The sequence below is a fragment of the Taeniopygia guttata genome, chromosome 9 (genome assembly GCF_048771995.1).
Source record: "Taeniopygia guttata chromosome 9, bTaeGut7.mat, whole genome shotgun sequence".
Lineage (NCBI taxonomy): Eukaryota > Metazoa > Chordata > Aves > Passeriformes > Estrildidae > Taeniopygia > Taeniopygia guttata.
This window is the reverse complement of record NC_133034.1, coordinates 14,032,055-14,046,884: the sequence shown is the minus strand read 5'-3', so window position 1 is coordinate 14,046,884 and position 14,830 is coordinate 14,032,055. Positions and strand designations below refer to the sequence as shown.

General features: G+C 51.5%; 1 protein-coding gene across 4 annotated transcripts in view; it reads right to left on the bottom strand.

The window, feature by feature from the left end:
• The window catches only part of XXYLT1 (xyloside xylosyltransferase 1), a 91,644-nt gene that overhangs the window by 57,947 nt on the left and 18,867 nt on the right, over nucleotides 1-14,830 (bottom strand). For 3 of the 4 annotated variants that reach the window (XM_072933419.1, XM_030279965.4, XM_072933420.1), the window contains 2 exons: nucleotides 14,133-14,265; nucleotides 1,453-2,608 (listed from right to left, as the gene is read on the bottom strand). In XM_072933419.1, the coding sequence (XP_072789520.1) occupies nucleotides 2,212-2,608; nucleotides 14,133-14,265 (530 nt within the window). In that variant the 3' untranslated portion in view covers nucleotides 1,453-2,211. Of the gene's footprint in view, nucleotides 1-1,452; nucleotides 2,609-14,132; nucleotides 14,266-14,830 lie in introns of those variants that run through there. The other variant, XR_012057381.1, reaches the window with a different exon arrangement.

Genomic DNA, 14,830 nt, shown 5'->3' with positions numbered 1-14,830 from the left:
CGGGGAAAAAATGCAGTGAGTTTCCCAGTGGACTCTGATTTTGAACCAAAAAAAAAAAAAAAAAAAAAAAAATTATTTTTGGAAAAATACCTAAGCAAAAGGTTTCAGCCTGGGGTGATAGTGGCCGCATGTAGATGTTCCCCCACATAGACTCTGGGACTCCACAGAGAGGGAGAAGTGCTCCCGACCCTACAGAGAGCATCCCCTGGCTGCAGGTAGAGTGGCACAATGCCTGGCCCAGCTGCAGGGATGGCTGTGGGGCAGGGAGGGCACCTGGCCCCACATAGCCTTGTCTCCCAAGATGCCACCCTGCAGCACACATCATGGTCCTTTTGGGCCAGCTCTGACACCCACAGCCACCCCAGAGCAGCTCAGTCCCCAGTAAAAGCCATGTTTGCTCACCACCCCACCCCTCCCCAGCGCTGGTGACACAAGCAGCCTGGCCTGTATTTCCAGCAGGGCCATTTCCAAACTGATGGCAAGGTCCTGCCCTAGCATGTGATGACCCATGTGTCACCGGTGCCATCAGTGTGCCCTGACCGGTGAGCACCAGTAACCCTCCTCATCCTTCAGGGTGCATCATCACAATGCACCACCTGCCCCGCTGCAGCCTCCAGCAAGGCTGGCTGCCTTGCCTTGCACAGCGAGGCTGGATCACCTTGGTTTTTTGGTGAAAATGTGAGTCTAACATAGCAACGTACTGCATCTTTCCCTTACCTTTAATCACTTCTTTGCTGTTCCTTCCCTGGGGATGAGAAAATACTTGAAGACAAGGTTTTGTGCTACTCGGACATGGATTGGTTCAGCACAACAGAGAGGGCAGGGTTCAGGATGCAGCCCATACCGCAGCCTGCTGTCTCTGCACATCAATTTGAGGGAGGAGAGCCTCTCCCCCAGTAAACTCATTCATGGGCAAGGGAGAAGGAGCCCAGGACACTCATGCCACATATATGGTGTGTTCTGTTATTAGGCTAAGCCACAATCAGGTCCCCACGCCTCTCTCTTGCATGTGCACATCACGCAGATGCACACACAGTGTAAAACAAGCTGGGCTGGGCTGGGCTGGGGGTGGGTAATGAGCCATGGGCTGGAGGTGGTTAACGAGCCGTGCACATCCCTGACACAGACCTGTGCAGGAGCTCACCCCCCAGCCAGGCTCACTGAGGCAGCATTTATTCAAGGAACAGCGTGCTCAGCCTGAAGCTCACTCATTCACAGCACAGGCAGCTCCCAGCTCCCTCCAAACCAACCCTGGCTATGGTGGTGATCATCTTTAAAAATCCAGCTTGTTTATTTGCATCATTCACATGGGACAGATGTGGGATAAACTATGTGGGTCACCACACTCAACTGCCCAGCAGATACACATCAGCTACTTTTTTAAACATGGTAAGTGCAGGAAACCTCCTATTGCACAGGACTTCAGTTGTGCCACAGAAAAACAGCCAAGTGTGTCTGATATCTGCAGCTTTATTCTTGTATGAAAGATTAAAGGCAAAGCTAGAAAAATGAACCTATTGCTACACACTCACTGAACACTTCTAGGACAACATAGGGCAGTAAAGCTTTTATTGCTAATAAGAACCAACAGAAGGCTTTAAAGCTTATCTAGCATTCAATTTTTGTTTGTAAGTAACCCAATTTAAAGCAGCTTTTCAGTCTTTAAAGCCCTTTCGCCTTTCTGGAATGCTTCAAAAGTAAGATGACCTGAGGACAGCATCTGCTTTCCAGAGGGACCAGACCAATTCTCTGCATGAGGTGCAGAAATGGGCCACCAAGGAGTGACAAATGAAACCAACTGCCCGCTGGGGATTCCTGCCAACCATCAGACAAGGCAAAGCTGCACAGCACTCAGGGAGCTGGACCCTGCCTTGTACAAAAGCAGCAGTCTCTGATGGCCCCTAGGCTGTTCCCATGCCCCAGCAGCTGAGGCACAGATGAACTTAGACTTGGCACCATGGACTTGGCCAAGCAGAGCCAGGAGCTGAGCCCTGGATACAGGGGCTGTGGAGGTTCTATTCCAAGAACTGAACTGCCCTTCCTCTTGAGGGTGAGGCTACAGGCAATGGGATACTGAATGCTCTTGGGATCCTAGATTCCCCTGGATCATGCTGGATCAGAGCTGGTCACCCTTCCTGAGGGATTGTTAGTGCCACTATGGCTTTGCAGGCCTTGCTGCAGTCAGAGCTGCCCCTGGAGGCAGTGGGTGCCTTAGTCTTCAGGGATCGGGGTGTTGCAGTTTCCATGGTAAATTCTGACCTCCCCCTCACACTGGAAGTACTGGTCAAACACGTCACTGTAGCCATGGTCCCTCCACCACGTGCAAAGCTGCCGGTTCCACGTGCAGTCAAGCACATGGAAAAGCTCTGGATGCTCCATCCCCACCATAGTGAAGAAATCCTGGTCCCCAAGGTGGCCCTTGAAGTGGTACTTCTCCGTCAGCTTCTGCACCATGGTGGGCTCCAGCAGCTGGTTGTAGAGCTTGGATTGCCTCATGGCTTCCAGGTTCAGGAGCAGAACACCACTGTTGAAGCCTGGCAGCCCATCAGGAGGGGGCTCCCCCACTTTGGTTTGGGGGTTCTCACGACGATACTGCCAGAAGGTGTGCCTGGAAAGAGAGCAAGAACAGGCACAGGGACGTCAGGGAGGGCAGCCTGAAGAGCAGCCACCTCAAGTCTGGGCAGGTCTGGATCACAGCACAGGATCTACTACCCACCCAAGGGATCTCACCATGCTTGTCTTCTGTCTGGAGGCACCCAGCCTACCAGAACAGCCAGTGCTTCACAGGCTGCCTTTCTCTCCATACCCCTGCACAGGATATCACCCAGACTTCAAACCACGCTGCTTACCATCTCCCAAAGCTCCTTTTGTTTCTACCAGCATCACTCTGGTGAGTCAAGTGGACACAGGATCGTGTGACTGCTCACACGGCTGTGCAGAGAGACAAAACCACATCCCCAGTGCCTTGGGTGAACCACCAGAAGTGTCCTAATTTCAATTACCTAAGAAAGCAACCCAGAAATTTCTTTGGCTCTTTCCTCAGTCCTGTGTCAGAGAATATGCCTCACCATACATACACTGGCTACTTGCAGGAATTGAATTAATCCCATGCTATTCCCCAGGTAGTTAGATCTGCCCTCCAAAATTGCACCCATTCAATCTGAAAGTCTTCTTCCCTCACACAGCATCCTCTGCTGCAAAGCTGAGCACCTGAGAGCAGTCTGAGCCTGTTGTTTTAGAGGAGGGCAAGAGGGACCCATGACCCCACCACCGTCTCACATCCCAGGGCTGCCAGCACTGCTCTCTCTTTCCAGCCCTCACACTTAATGTAAAGTTACAGAAGGGGTTTTTTACACCTTGCTGTGAAAATGTCAAGGAGAAACACTGTTAGAAAGAATAAGGCAAGCCTGCCACTGGTTCCTCTTCAAACCTGTCAGACACCATCCAAGTCTCCATGCAGCTCAAGGCAACGAGAACTTGGAAGATTAAGCACCCAAATGTTTAAAGTGGTCTCATGCTTGGAAGCTGAAGCTGGACTCCCTCAGATGTAAGAAGATGCAGGGACATTTGTCCCGGGACAGCTCCAGATGCAATGCTTTCCACTGCAAGTGTTGCCCTGATTCTTGAGTTTTCCTAAAGCCTTTTGAGTTTACATTCTATTGGGAAACTTTCCCACACAGTTTCTGTAAATAACGTGTTGTTTTGCATTCCTTCATGGGGGTGGAGAGACTTGATGTACTAGTGGTTTGTCCAATGTCTTTGGAGAGGTGGCCATTCACTCTCCAATCCACTGTCACCTTTGGAAAAGTATAAAAGTAGGAGTCAGAAAATAAACTTTCTCTTTTACCTTGCAAAGTGGCAGGTGGCTCGCGTTGTGCTTTCTCGTGTCCTATAGCGACAGCAAGCATTTAAATTTTCCTTCTAAGAAGCCGTGTTGACCTCCCACAGGCACTTGCTCAGGGACTCCTACAGCTTGTACAGAGATCAGACTATCAAATCCATCCTTCTGGCCTGTGCTCTGGGTCTCCAGCAAAGCGACTGGCCAAGGACTACACAGCCACCAGCAGAATTATCCCAGCAGAAACGGGATCTATTTTTTTTCTATTTTTTTCCCCAGCAGAAGTATGGATGTGTTGATGATGTCAACTGTGAATATCTTTTTTATTTCCTGATCTGGAGAACCACAAGCATCATGCAGCATCACTTCCTTAAAACTTTCCATTAAAGGATGGATATTTCCCGTTTCATTAAGGGTCTTTACACCACTCCCTTCCACCTGATTCAGAATGGAAAGGGTTTTTTCCCAGTGCCAGTTTTCCATGGAAGGAAGGCTCAGTCTTGAAGCAGTCATATCCATGCTTCCTAGGGAAGGGGACTGAAGGACAGACTGTCTCATTAGAGCTCATGGGCAGCAGTGCCTGTTGGATCTAAAGGGTGGGGAAAGGATAAAGAGCTCTGCCTCTGTGAAGAGCAGCTGTATCTTGAGGACAGGCAAAGACAACTCATGGATGGGTTGCTCATTAGAAAAGGGAGGCAAAACATTCTCCATGCAGCATTAGAGGGAAGCTAAACCTGCAAAGACAAGCCCCTGCCATGTACCCATCAGCCTCCTGAAGTGCTCAGATCCAGGGAGTGGCTCAAGCCCAGCTCTGCATCCTCTGCTCTCTGCTTCTCCCTAGCAGTGCCAAAGCCATCCCCCTGCCCAGAACATTATGCTGTAAGCTGACAGGAGGGAGAGGGTAAGCAGTGCCACAGAGGGGAGCACATTTCCAGCTCCACAGCAGTGAAGCTGATTCCTTTCACATTCTTACCTCCAAACATGTGCTGCCCAAGCTAAGGGACAAGATTACAGCCACTGCAAGCAGCTAGGATAGAAACATTGCAAGTACCCAGGCGCTCAGCATTGCCAGGCCACGGTGGGGCTAAAGCAAATCTGTATCACATGACTCAGTTTTTCAGCAGTGCTGTTCCCCAGATGATTTGTGGACGGCTGATAATGTGCCCTTTTCTACAGGAAGAGGAGACAGACTGACTGACAAGCAGCAATTGTTCAGCCCTTCCTCCCAGCACTGGCTGTGACAGCGCCAGGTCTCCCCCCGCCCTGTGAGGGATGTGGGGCTGATAGGGAGGGCAGGGCCATCCACAGGGAGTGATGCTGAGGTGAGATCCAGGATGTGATGAGCTGCAGGTGACTCTGCAGTGCTGATGTTTTGGGAACCTGCTCACAGCTGAGCACAATAGCCTCACCCTTACCAAGGGAAAGGTACCCTGGCAGGGCCACTGGCAGCAGCTGTTTAGACAGGATTTATCTTGGCTTTTGTCTTTCAAGCAGTTTTGGTCCTGTCCTGTAGGGGCCAGGACAGAGAAGAGCATGGCTGAAAGGCACCTCCACCCAGTTAGAAGTGGAAGGAGTGCCGGGTATGAGAGCATTGTTCTCTTCAGAGGAGATGGGGCTGGCAAAGCACAACAACCAGCCAAACAGCTGACACAGCCTGCACCCACTCCACTCTGTCCTTCTTGACATTGCCCCTTGGCACCCACCTCAAATTTTGGCAAAACATACAGGCAAAACTCCAGGGGCTGGATGAGTGTGCTGTCAGGATGTGCCCTTGAGATAATCATCAAGGAACTGAACCCCAGCTGGAGGCAATGGAAATGTCTCCCTGACCCAAGCCCCTGGAGTGGCCAGGATCTCCCTGGGAACGGGCAGCTCAGGCAGGGCAGTGTGCCCTCCTCTCTGTGCCCCCAGCAGCAAAAGCCTGGGCAGGAAGGCAGCACCACCAGGATGCATCGGGACAGGAAGCTGTTAGCCGGGAGAAAGGGAGGAGAAAGGAAGAGGAGGCATTTGGGGCTTTTGTTAACTGCTCTAACCCATCTAGATGGGAGGGGACAGAGGTGACCTGTGGCCCCAGACCCCGTGCCATGGTGCAGGAGAGCCGTGCGGGGCCTGCTGCGAGCGCCCGCCTGCAGCCCCAACAGGCTTTGCTTTGAGGAGCTGTTTATAAACAGAGCTGGCGTGTGCTAGGAAACATCTGGAGAAGAGCATTTCCAAGCATTCAAACGCCAGGCCCAGGCAGCCCAGATAAAAAATGCTGCTTCCAGCAGGACTTCCCTTGCTGGCCCAGCACAGGGCGCTGCGGCCGCACCTCCCCTGCCTCGCAGCCCAGCAGTCACGAGCCCCAGCTCACAGAGCTGCCATCGCACCTTCCAAATCGCTGGGGACAGCTGCCAGGCCAGCAGGGACCCCTCCACCCACCAGCTCTACTCTGTAGGGCCTTCTCAGCAGCAAGGGGCAAACAAGTATGGGAAAAACTTTGTTAAAATCTGTGAACTTCCACTCACGTACTTCAGCTCTGGGTTATGGGACAACTTCATGGGATAAGCTGGAAACCTCTGGTAAAGCAGCTGGGTGCCCGAGCTGCCAGCCATCCCTCTCTGAGCCACTCTGACAGCAGCCCTGCCAGCCCAAACACCAACTAAAACAAGCCTACACTCTCCTACCTCCAAATATGTTGTTCAGCTCCTGAATCAGAACATGGATGGCTGCCCGTGTTATCCCCAGCTGCAGGCACTTACCCAGCTGGCAAACACTACTGCTCCTGTGCAATGAGCAGTGAGGCACAAGTGCACCTTGCTCCCTGCTCCGTGTGCTACCAGGACTCCCCCAGGGTGGCACGAGGACACGGCACCTGGCTGTGGTCCCACCAAGCAATCCCTGGCTGAGCTGCCCATCTGGTGGTGCCTGAGACCTGCAGGGCCCCAGAGAGCTGCTCTAAGAGGCAGATGGGATGGGAGCTCCAATGTGAAGTATGCAGTGTCCCGATGGGGACAGGGGATGTGCTTGAAATGGCAGAGAGCAAAGGGGAGACCCTGATAGCAGCTTTTGCCCTGCCTGGAGGAGAGGGTGTGGGCAGTGGGGAGGGAAGAGTGTTGGAAATGATGGCATGGTACATTCAGAGGGTGATGGTGGCTTTCCCCCTTCATCCTTAGCACAAAGTAAGAGCACAGCCAAGAAACTTCCCTGCACCCTTCTCCTCTTGGCTAATCCTCACTGTGGCTGGCAGCTGTCAGCCCCTTACCATCACTGTGTTCAACTGAGACTAACATGAAGGAAAAGGACAGCTCCCCTTCCTCCCTCTGCTCCCACCTCCAGAAGATAGTGCTGCAATGAAAGTGGGCCTTTCCAAACTTCTGCCACACAAAGGGAGGCAACCATTCGGAGCAGCATCCAACCCAGCTCCCTCCTCCTGCCCTAGCAGCCAGACCTCAGCCTGGTGAGCTCAGCGGCTTTGCAACAAAGCAGCCCTTGTTACTAATTGCTTATTTTCCATGTGCAATTGCTAAACCCCTTAACGAGTCAGGGCAGCAGGTTCAGTACCAGCCCATGCCACAGCACCTGAGCTGAGGCTGAACAGCTTGTGCAACCCAGGAAATCCCAGCTCCACTCTTCTCAGGAGCACCATGTACCCAGTGATGTGCAGTGGCATCACCAACACAGCAGTAGTCCCTGCCCTGCAAGGGAAAATGTCAACCCGAGGTAAAACAATGCCAATTTCCATCCTGGAACAAAGGGCAGGATGTGTTGGTGTGCACACCAGGACCATCTTACACTTCTCTGATGGGTTCAGGGTAAAGGTCCAACTCAGGCAGGACCTTCAGCCCTCCCATGGAAAATACTGATGAAGCAACAGACTGAGCTCTTTGATGAGGACATCAGTAATTCCTTAATAAACTTCTCACGTAATGCACAAATTATGTCTGTACAGCGCTGGTTTCTACCACAGCCCAGCCAGCATGCCAAACTTTTAAAAGGCCTGTATTTAGAGCAGCAAATTGATTCTCACTGATGACATTTCTGCATGGACTTAGTCCAAAAATGGGAACTCTTAAATAGATGACAAATGACAACTTGTGAACACAGCCTGTGAGCAAAACCTTTCTTTGGGACAGATTTTCAGGGGGGGCCCTCCACACCACCAAACATTTGTACACCCCACACCAGTGCTAAAATCATCCGCAAAACAGAGGTGGGACCACCTCTGGGTCACAAATTCCTCTCTGGGTCACAGCAGTTTTCCTTTCATCTGTAGAGCAAATGGCACTCGTGGCAGCACAGAGCAACGACCTGTGTGTGTGAGACCATCCTCTATCAGCACCAGTACAGGAAGGGGGGCAACCCATCCACAGGGACACTCTAGAACACTGTGGGCCTAATTATTGCTAAAATGGCAGATTTCTATTAACAACAGCGAATAAACTCTGTTCTGGCAGTGTTTTCCAGCATGCCTTGGAAGCACAGGCTGCCTGCTCTGGGACACCTTTGCCTGCCAGTGGAACAGGGGAGATGCTCTCCCTTCACAGAAGCTCACTTGCTGCTTAATATTATTAATACTATTTGTGCTAATCAATGCACAACTCTGGTTGTCAGATCTCATCCAATTTACTCACTGTTTTAAATAACATTTCAAGTTTGCATCGTAGTGGGAATAAATTGGACAGGTCCTATATATTAATGATATTCACAGTTGTAAACAACACAACCCTTTACCTCTTTGGATAATTTTTTAAATCAGAGGTAAAGCTGAATTCCTGAAATTAATTCTGCTTCCAAATCCTTGCAGGTTCTGTTTGTTCTGTAATTTTGGCTGCTTCTTGGCAGCCACTGCCAAACCAATTCCTAGAACCATTTTCCCCATGCGTCGAACAGGAGTGCTTGCTACAAATCAAATCAAAGTCTTGAAATGGTTTAAAATCCAAAGTGCACAGGGTTTGGGGCTTGCAGGACTGTGGGCAGGAAGCATTGACATCACCATGGCACAAATGGCAGGAACAAATTCTCCTGTCTTTACTCCTGAGGGGCCTGGGGAATAGAACCTTTCGTGGAAGCCAGCTCCCTGCTTCCTCAGGGCAAAAGCCCTTGGAAAAGAGTAAAGTCTCCAAGTCAGGGCCACCTGCCTGCATGAAAAGTCCACAAAACCAGGAAAACTCAGGAGGACCTGCCTGCTGGAGATCGTTATCTTCAGTTCTGGAAAGCTCCATGGCAGGCAGCAGCCCACCTGCAGTGTTACATCTTACAACCACCACTGCTGCCTCAGCCAGGGAAAATCCAGCTGCTCTTGGCTTGCAGCTGTCAGCCGTACTTTGGGGATTTTTTTAGATCCCAAGAGAAGGTACAGAATGTACCGTCTCAGCCCAGACTCTCTGACAGCCTGGCCCAGCTATGGATTTAGCATTAGCCTGCTCACGGTCCAGGATAACTCCTTTCCTCTTCCAAACATCTGACAAAGTGACTTAGCGCCGGTGCCGCTGAGCTCCCACAAACACCCAGCACCGCAAGCGCCGCGGCTCCGCGTCCGGAGCGGCACAGTCCCGCTTCCACCCAGTAATGGGCCTCTCTGGCTTGTTTCAGCAGCTCTCAAACAAACAAAACTCATGTCACTGAGCATACAGCACACTTACAGCAGCTCCCACATGACCACAAGCAGAAACAAAGCCTTTCCTTTCTACAAAATAATGTCTTGTTTGAGTTCTTCCTAGGTTGTAGGCAGAGGCAAAGGTGAATGGCCTTGCAGCCACACAGGGACCCAAGTGTCGGCCCTTTGTAGTCTGCAGCTGCCCCTTTGATGTAGATATCCCTTCCTACTGGACAAACTTTTATCATTTCCAACACTGTGGATTCCCAAGACGCCTTAAGCTTTAATTAACTTCTTGACATGGGAGATAGCAGTAAAGATCTCACCCAACAGCAGAAATGGAAGCAGCAGCCACCCTTTCAGCCCTGGCTGTGTGCATTCCTGGACCTGTGAAGCTCTGGGACTTCTCCTGAGGCCCATCTTCACAGCAGGTATCTTCCTCCTACCTGGAGGGGGTAAAAGCACCCATCTGAGGACCTGTGGGTTAAGTCCTCCCTGTTGCCAGCTGACCATTCCTTCCCAAGGAGACCTCTAAGGGACCTCTGATGGGGGCAGTTCTGAGGCCCCAGGTGGTGCTGGCACACTGGTGGGCACCCAGAGCCCACTGCCACTGGCAGTGCCAGCAGCAGCAGTGCTTAGGCAGAGGAGAGGCTGGGATGGCAGTGGGAATGGGAGCAGGGAGCACAGCGTGGCACACGGGCCCGGGGTCAGACCAAGAGCAGCTGTGCAATCAATACCACTGCTCTGCTTCCTCTCACATGCCACCAGTGTGACCGGACGGGTCTAGAACCAGGAAACAGAGTAAGAATAGGGCTTAAGCTCTGCCTCTAGTAATCTGAGAACTTTCAGGACATTTTGGGGAGTGCCACAGTATTTCCCCACCCTGTTCCTCTCAACCACGAGGCTGCTTTGAAATGAGGAATACTATCCTTTGGCACCTGGCAGCACTGAGCTCCTGTGTCTGGGAACAGGTGCTGAGCCAAGCCAGGCTGGCAGGGAGGCACAGATAGGTCCAGGCTGCACTGGTGTGAGGATGCCATTGTCATGCCCTGCTGGAGACTCTGCTGTGCCTCAGGTGAGGCCCCAGTGCTCACAGCCGGCCAGCAGGCTGAGGGGCAGCAGGCCTGCTTCCACCACCAGCCATGGCACAGCTACACTGCTGGGAGCACGGCTGAGCTGCTCCATAGGTCGGGCATGTACCCACACACCCCCACAAAGGACAGTGACCTGCCTGCCCATCTGGTCACTCCCATGCAGGCTGCATCTCAGGCTTTTAGCAGGGCTCAAGAGCACCAGAGAGCCTAGACTTCTCAATTCGACCAAGATCTGGCACGGAAGGCTCAGTACAACATAAATATTTATACAGACCATTATCACTCACTCTCTGTAGCCTGGTGAGCAGGATTGGCCAGCGAAACTGAACAGCTGAAATGCTGCAGGGGACAACAGGACTTTTAATTAAGATTATGACTCTGAAGAAGCACCTCCGTGCATGGAAAGCCTATTGGATGATGCAAACGTCAGATGCAGAGTCTAATCTTTAGATCAAAATCACTCCCACTGAAGCCAGAGCTCCTGATCTTGGCCACAGTCTGAACTCTCTGCAGGCAGACACATGAGCAGGCATAAGCTGGCCTGAGAAGAGGTTCTTCTGCAGGTCAATATTCAAACAACAGCCTGCCAGGGCAAATCTGGTGCTGCCATGGAAAGCCCAGAAGCATCTAGAAGGCAACTGCACAGTACCAGTGTCCTCAACAACCCCACCACGGTGGCAGCTTCTTGTGGGATGAAGCTCTGCCCGCAACCCTATCCACAGAGGTGTTGACCGTAGCCCATGTCCCATGCTGGATCCAAAAGCCACAGGAAGGACAACATGCCTGACCCATGGACGGGTACCTCTTTTCCCTGCCGTGGCTGGAGACAGAAACCTGACGCCGGAGGCTCGGACCTCAGATCACTTCCTGCACATGACACGGGCTCCTGCCACCTCCCCCCTGCATCCAGGACTCCCTGCCAGACACTGCAAAGTAATCCATGTCCAGCTTTGGCAGGAGCTACTGCTCCCCACAGGCCACTCCAACTCACCCTGAGCGGCCCCGAAGGACAGACCAACTCCAGACTGTGCAACAGTTAAATCCCAGCACTGGCCTGGCAGGAGGGCCAGGAGATCCTGTTGCTCAGAGAAATGTGTTTGTCCAAGACAAACAGTGGCCGGGCATTGTTTCAGCATGAGTCAAGCCAGTGGAAACACTCCCGTGCCATCCTGTTTTGCTGTCTGAAGGTTTCCCCTACCTTCAGGATATGCAGACAGGCTCCGGGATGTTTCCGATTCGCTGTTCTCTTACTCCTCCGTTTCCCGTGAATGTCTGTGCCCAGCACTACTCACTGCTCACAGCCTGAGCCTTCTGCAGCCCCAACCTGTGCCTGCAAAGGGCAGCCCACAGCCAGGCAGCCAACAGGTAGCTGATGGAAACAGATGGTGGGTTGATCTCCATCCATTTTTCCCATTGCTACACAGCAGGAAAGATGGCACCCAGAGCCTTTCTGGCTTACCCTGACCCAGGGAATGAGTCCACAGCTCCATGAGCAAGCTCAGGACAGCTCTGCTAATTTGCCCCAGGTCCTCTGATGCTTTGGGGCAGTGCTAGTGCTGCAGAGAGCTGTGTGAAACGGTGAGGAAAACGTGGGTGGCAACGCAGAGACCCCACAATTGCCCCATAGTCCTCCTCCCTCCCCACAACCATCCTCCCAACTGATGCTTCAAGCCTGCACACATGGCAAACAACACAGCTGGAACTGACACCTGTTATTTCACACCTACAATATGTTCTTTATCCTTCTAAAAGTATAAAAATAGTCAAGAATTTTTTTTTTTTTTTACAAAGATATCCATGCTTTGTCAGCTCACGTTCGTGTCTAGAAACCCTTTTAGCAGTGAGGTGCGAGCCCCACAGGGTGCAGGGCTTGGCAGGAGGGCAGGTTGGAGTTTGCACAGCTCGCCCCACAACGGGTGATCTGGCAACAAGAAAGATCAAGAACTTGTTTTCACATGAAGATCAAAACAACACAAGAAGAAAAGCACAACATAGCCCAAAGTGACCCAAAATGTCAAAACTGCAACAACAGAAAGTTCAGCCCAAGAATGCAGCCTGTGAGGGCTGTTATTGCTTGGCATGTTTGTCCCCACCGCGGGTGGCAGGAGGGGGAGAACAGAGCTATGGCTTGGGTCAGGTATTCAGTGCTCAGCCCCATGATCCCCTGCCTTGTCCCCTGCCATGCTGAAAGGCTCTCCAGCAGAGCACCCCAAACCTTAATTCAGTCCCCTCAAGGCACACCCAGTGCCACAAACCACATCCAGGCAGCAGATCACCATCCCCTCTCCCTAGTTATGCACTGAAATAATGCAAAACCCTGCAGAGACAAAAACAAAGTGATTCCACCCTGCACTAATTGCAGGCAAGCGAGCGCTTGATTTACCCCGTTCCAGCACCACTAACAACAGGGATCTGCCCTGCTGGGCCGAGCAGCCCTGCAGCCACTCTTGGCTGTGGCTCTTCACTCCATCCCCCTTCAAGCCCTAGCAATTGGATATGATTAACTGGGGCTGGATTTACCATTCTGGGCACCAAAATCCTGTCAGGACACCCAAAGCAGATACAGGAGCCCTCCACTCTCTGAGCATGGTGCTACCCTATGGAGACAAGATCTCAGCATCTGTGTTCCTCTAGTCCCAGCTCTTCCTGCCAAGAGTACAAACCAGGAGAGAGGCAACACTTATGCCACAGAGAGATGTCTTTTTTCCAGGTCAGAAATAGTAGTGACTTCTGCAGTTTGAGCAATCACATTCTGTCATACGGTTTAGGCTTCCAGGAAGCAATTGGTGGTGATTAACAACCATCAACCCCTGTTGATGAACCTCTCTCTGCCTCTATCCACTTCCCATCTGTATGCACAAGCATCCAGAAAGGCTGGTCCAGATCTTTGCAGCTCAGCCTTTGCCCAAGAGCGCTGCTGGTCGTGTCTTAAGAGGCTCAGTAGGGAAGTAGGCTTCCAGCAGGGAAGGAAAAGACATACAGACTTCTTAGGCTTTTTTATCTTTCTCCAAGAACTTTGCCATTAGGATTAGCAAATCTAGCCAAGCCATCTCAGATGCTCAAACTCAGCTCTGCTGAGATCTGTTAAGACATTCTGCACAGTTGGCAGTGGCTGGTGGACCAAGGGTCTGAAGAGCAAGGGACCATGAGGCCACCTTCATGCTTGCAAGCCCAAGTCAGCAAGAGTTGTCCCTTCAGCCTTCCCTGGGGGAAGCAGGAAGTGCACTCCAGGGACACAGAACCTCACTGTTGCCCAACCTCAATCCCTACTCTCTGCAATACTCTCAGCCAAAACTTCAGAGTGCCAACACATAAACAATTACAGCACTTCAGCAGGCAGCGCTGGGCAAACATGCCTCTAGATGTACTAGAGTCCAGGCATGGATTTTGGCACTGATGATCAAGAATTTGTCTCTTGAAGTCTTGTGATGGTGTGTGAGAACAAGTAAACAAACCACAGTAACACTGTATGGTTTGCTCAAGTTTCAGATTAAGTCCCCCTGTAGGGATTAAAGCAGGGAGACCATTGCTCCCCAGGTATTTTTCCAAAGAGCAACCTGAGTTGAAGAGAAGCCACCAGCCACCTGCTGCCCACTCCCTACTCCCCACAGGGAGGGGGCTGTACCTGTACACTGGTTGCATTTCCCTGGCAATGCCAATGACTGCTCCCTCTGGGAAGTTGTCAAACTCATCAAACAGGTCTCGGATGTTGGTCTTGTACTTCAGGTCCAAGTCTACCTGGATGATCCGTGTTATTTCTGAAAGCACAAAGAGAAAAAATCAGCACTATAAGACAAGCCTGTAACCTGTGATTATCACCAGCTACTGGAGGAGCTGAACCCAATGAGCATTTGGTGCAGCCTGCTCCATGGGCAAGACTCAACCAACTCAGAGCAAACACAATCCAGCTGCAACTTCTGCATGAAGCAAATAAACTTCAACTACCATGAAGCATTTACCACTGTGTGTTTACTTCAGAAATAATTTCTGGTGACTCCCTGCTTTTATCCACTCCCTCCTTCCTTCCAGAAGACTGGTTTTCTATATAGCTGACAAAAACAAGAACTTCAACCCAGCCTCTCTCCCTTTCTGGAAGTGCTTCTGTAGCGCCAGCCCTGCAAAATCCCATGTTTACTTTCAGGTACCAACTCCATGAGTGTTTCCCACCTGCAGCCCAGAGAGCATCCATCCCTGGCCCAACATACCAAAGCAATTCTCATCATTGACAACATCAGTTTGCCACATGACACCTCCAGAATCACCTGCACAAACCCATTAGCTCCCAGCAGCTTGCCATGGGCTCCTGAGGAAGAGATTACAGAG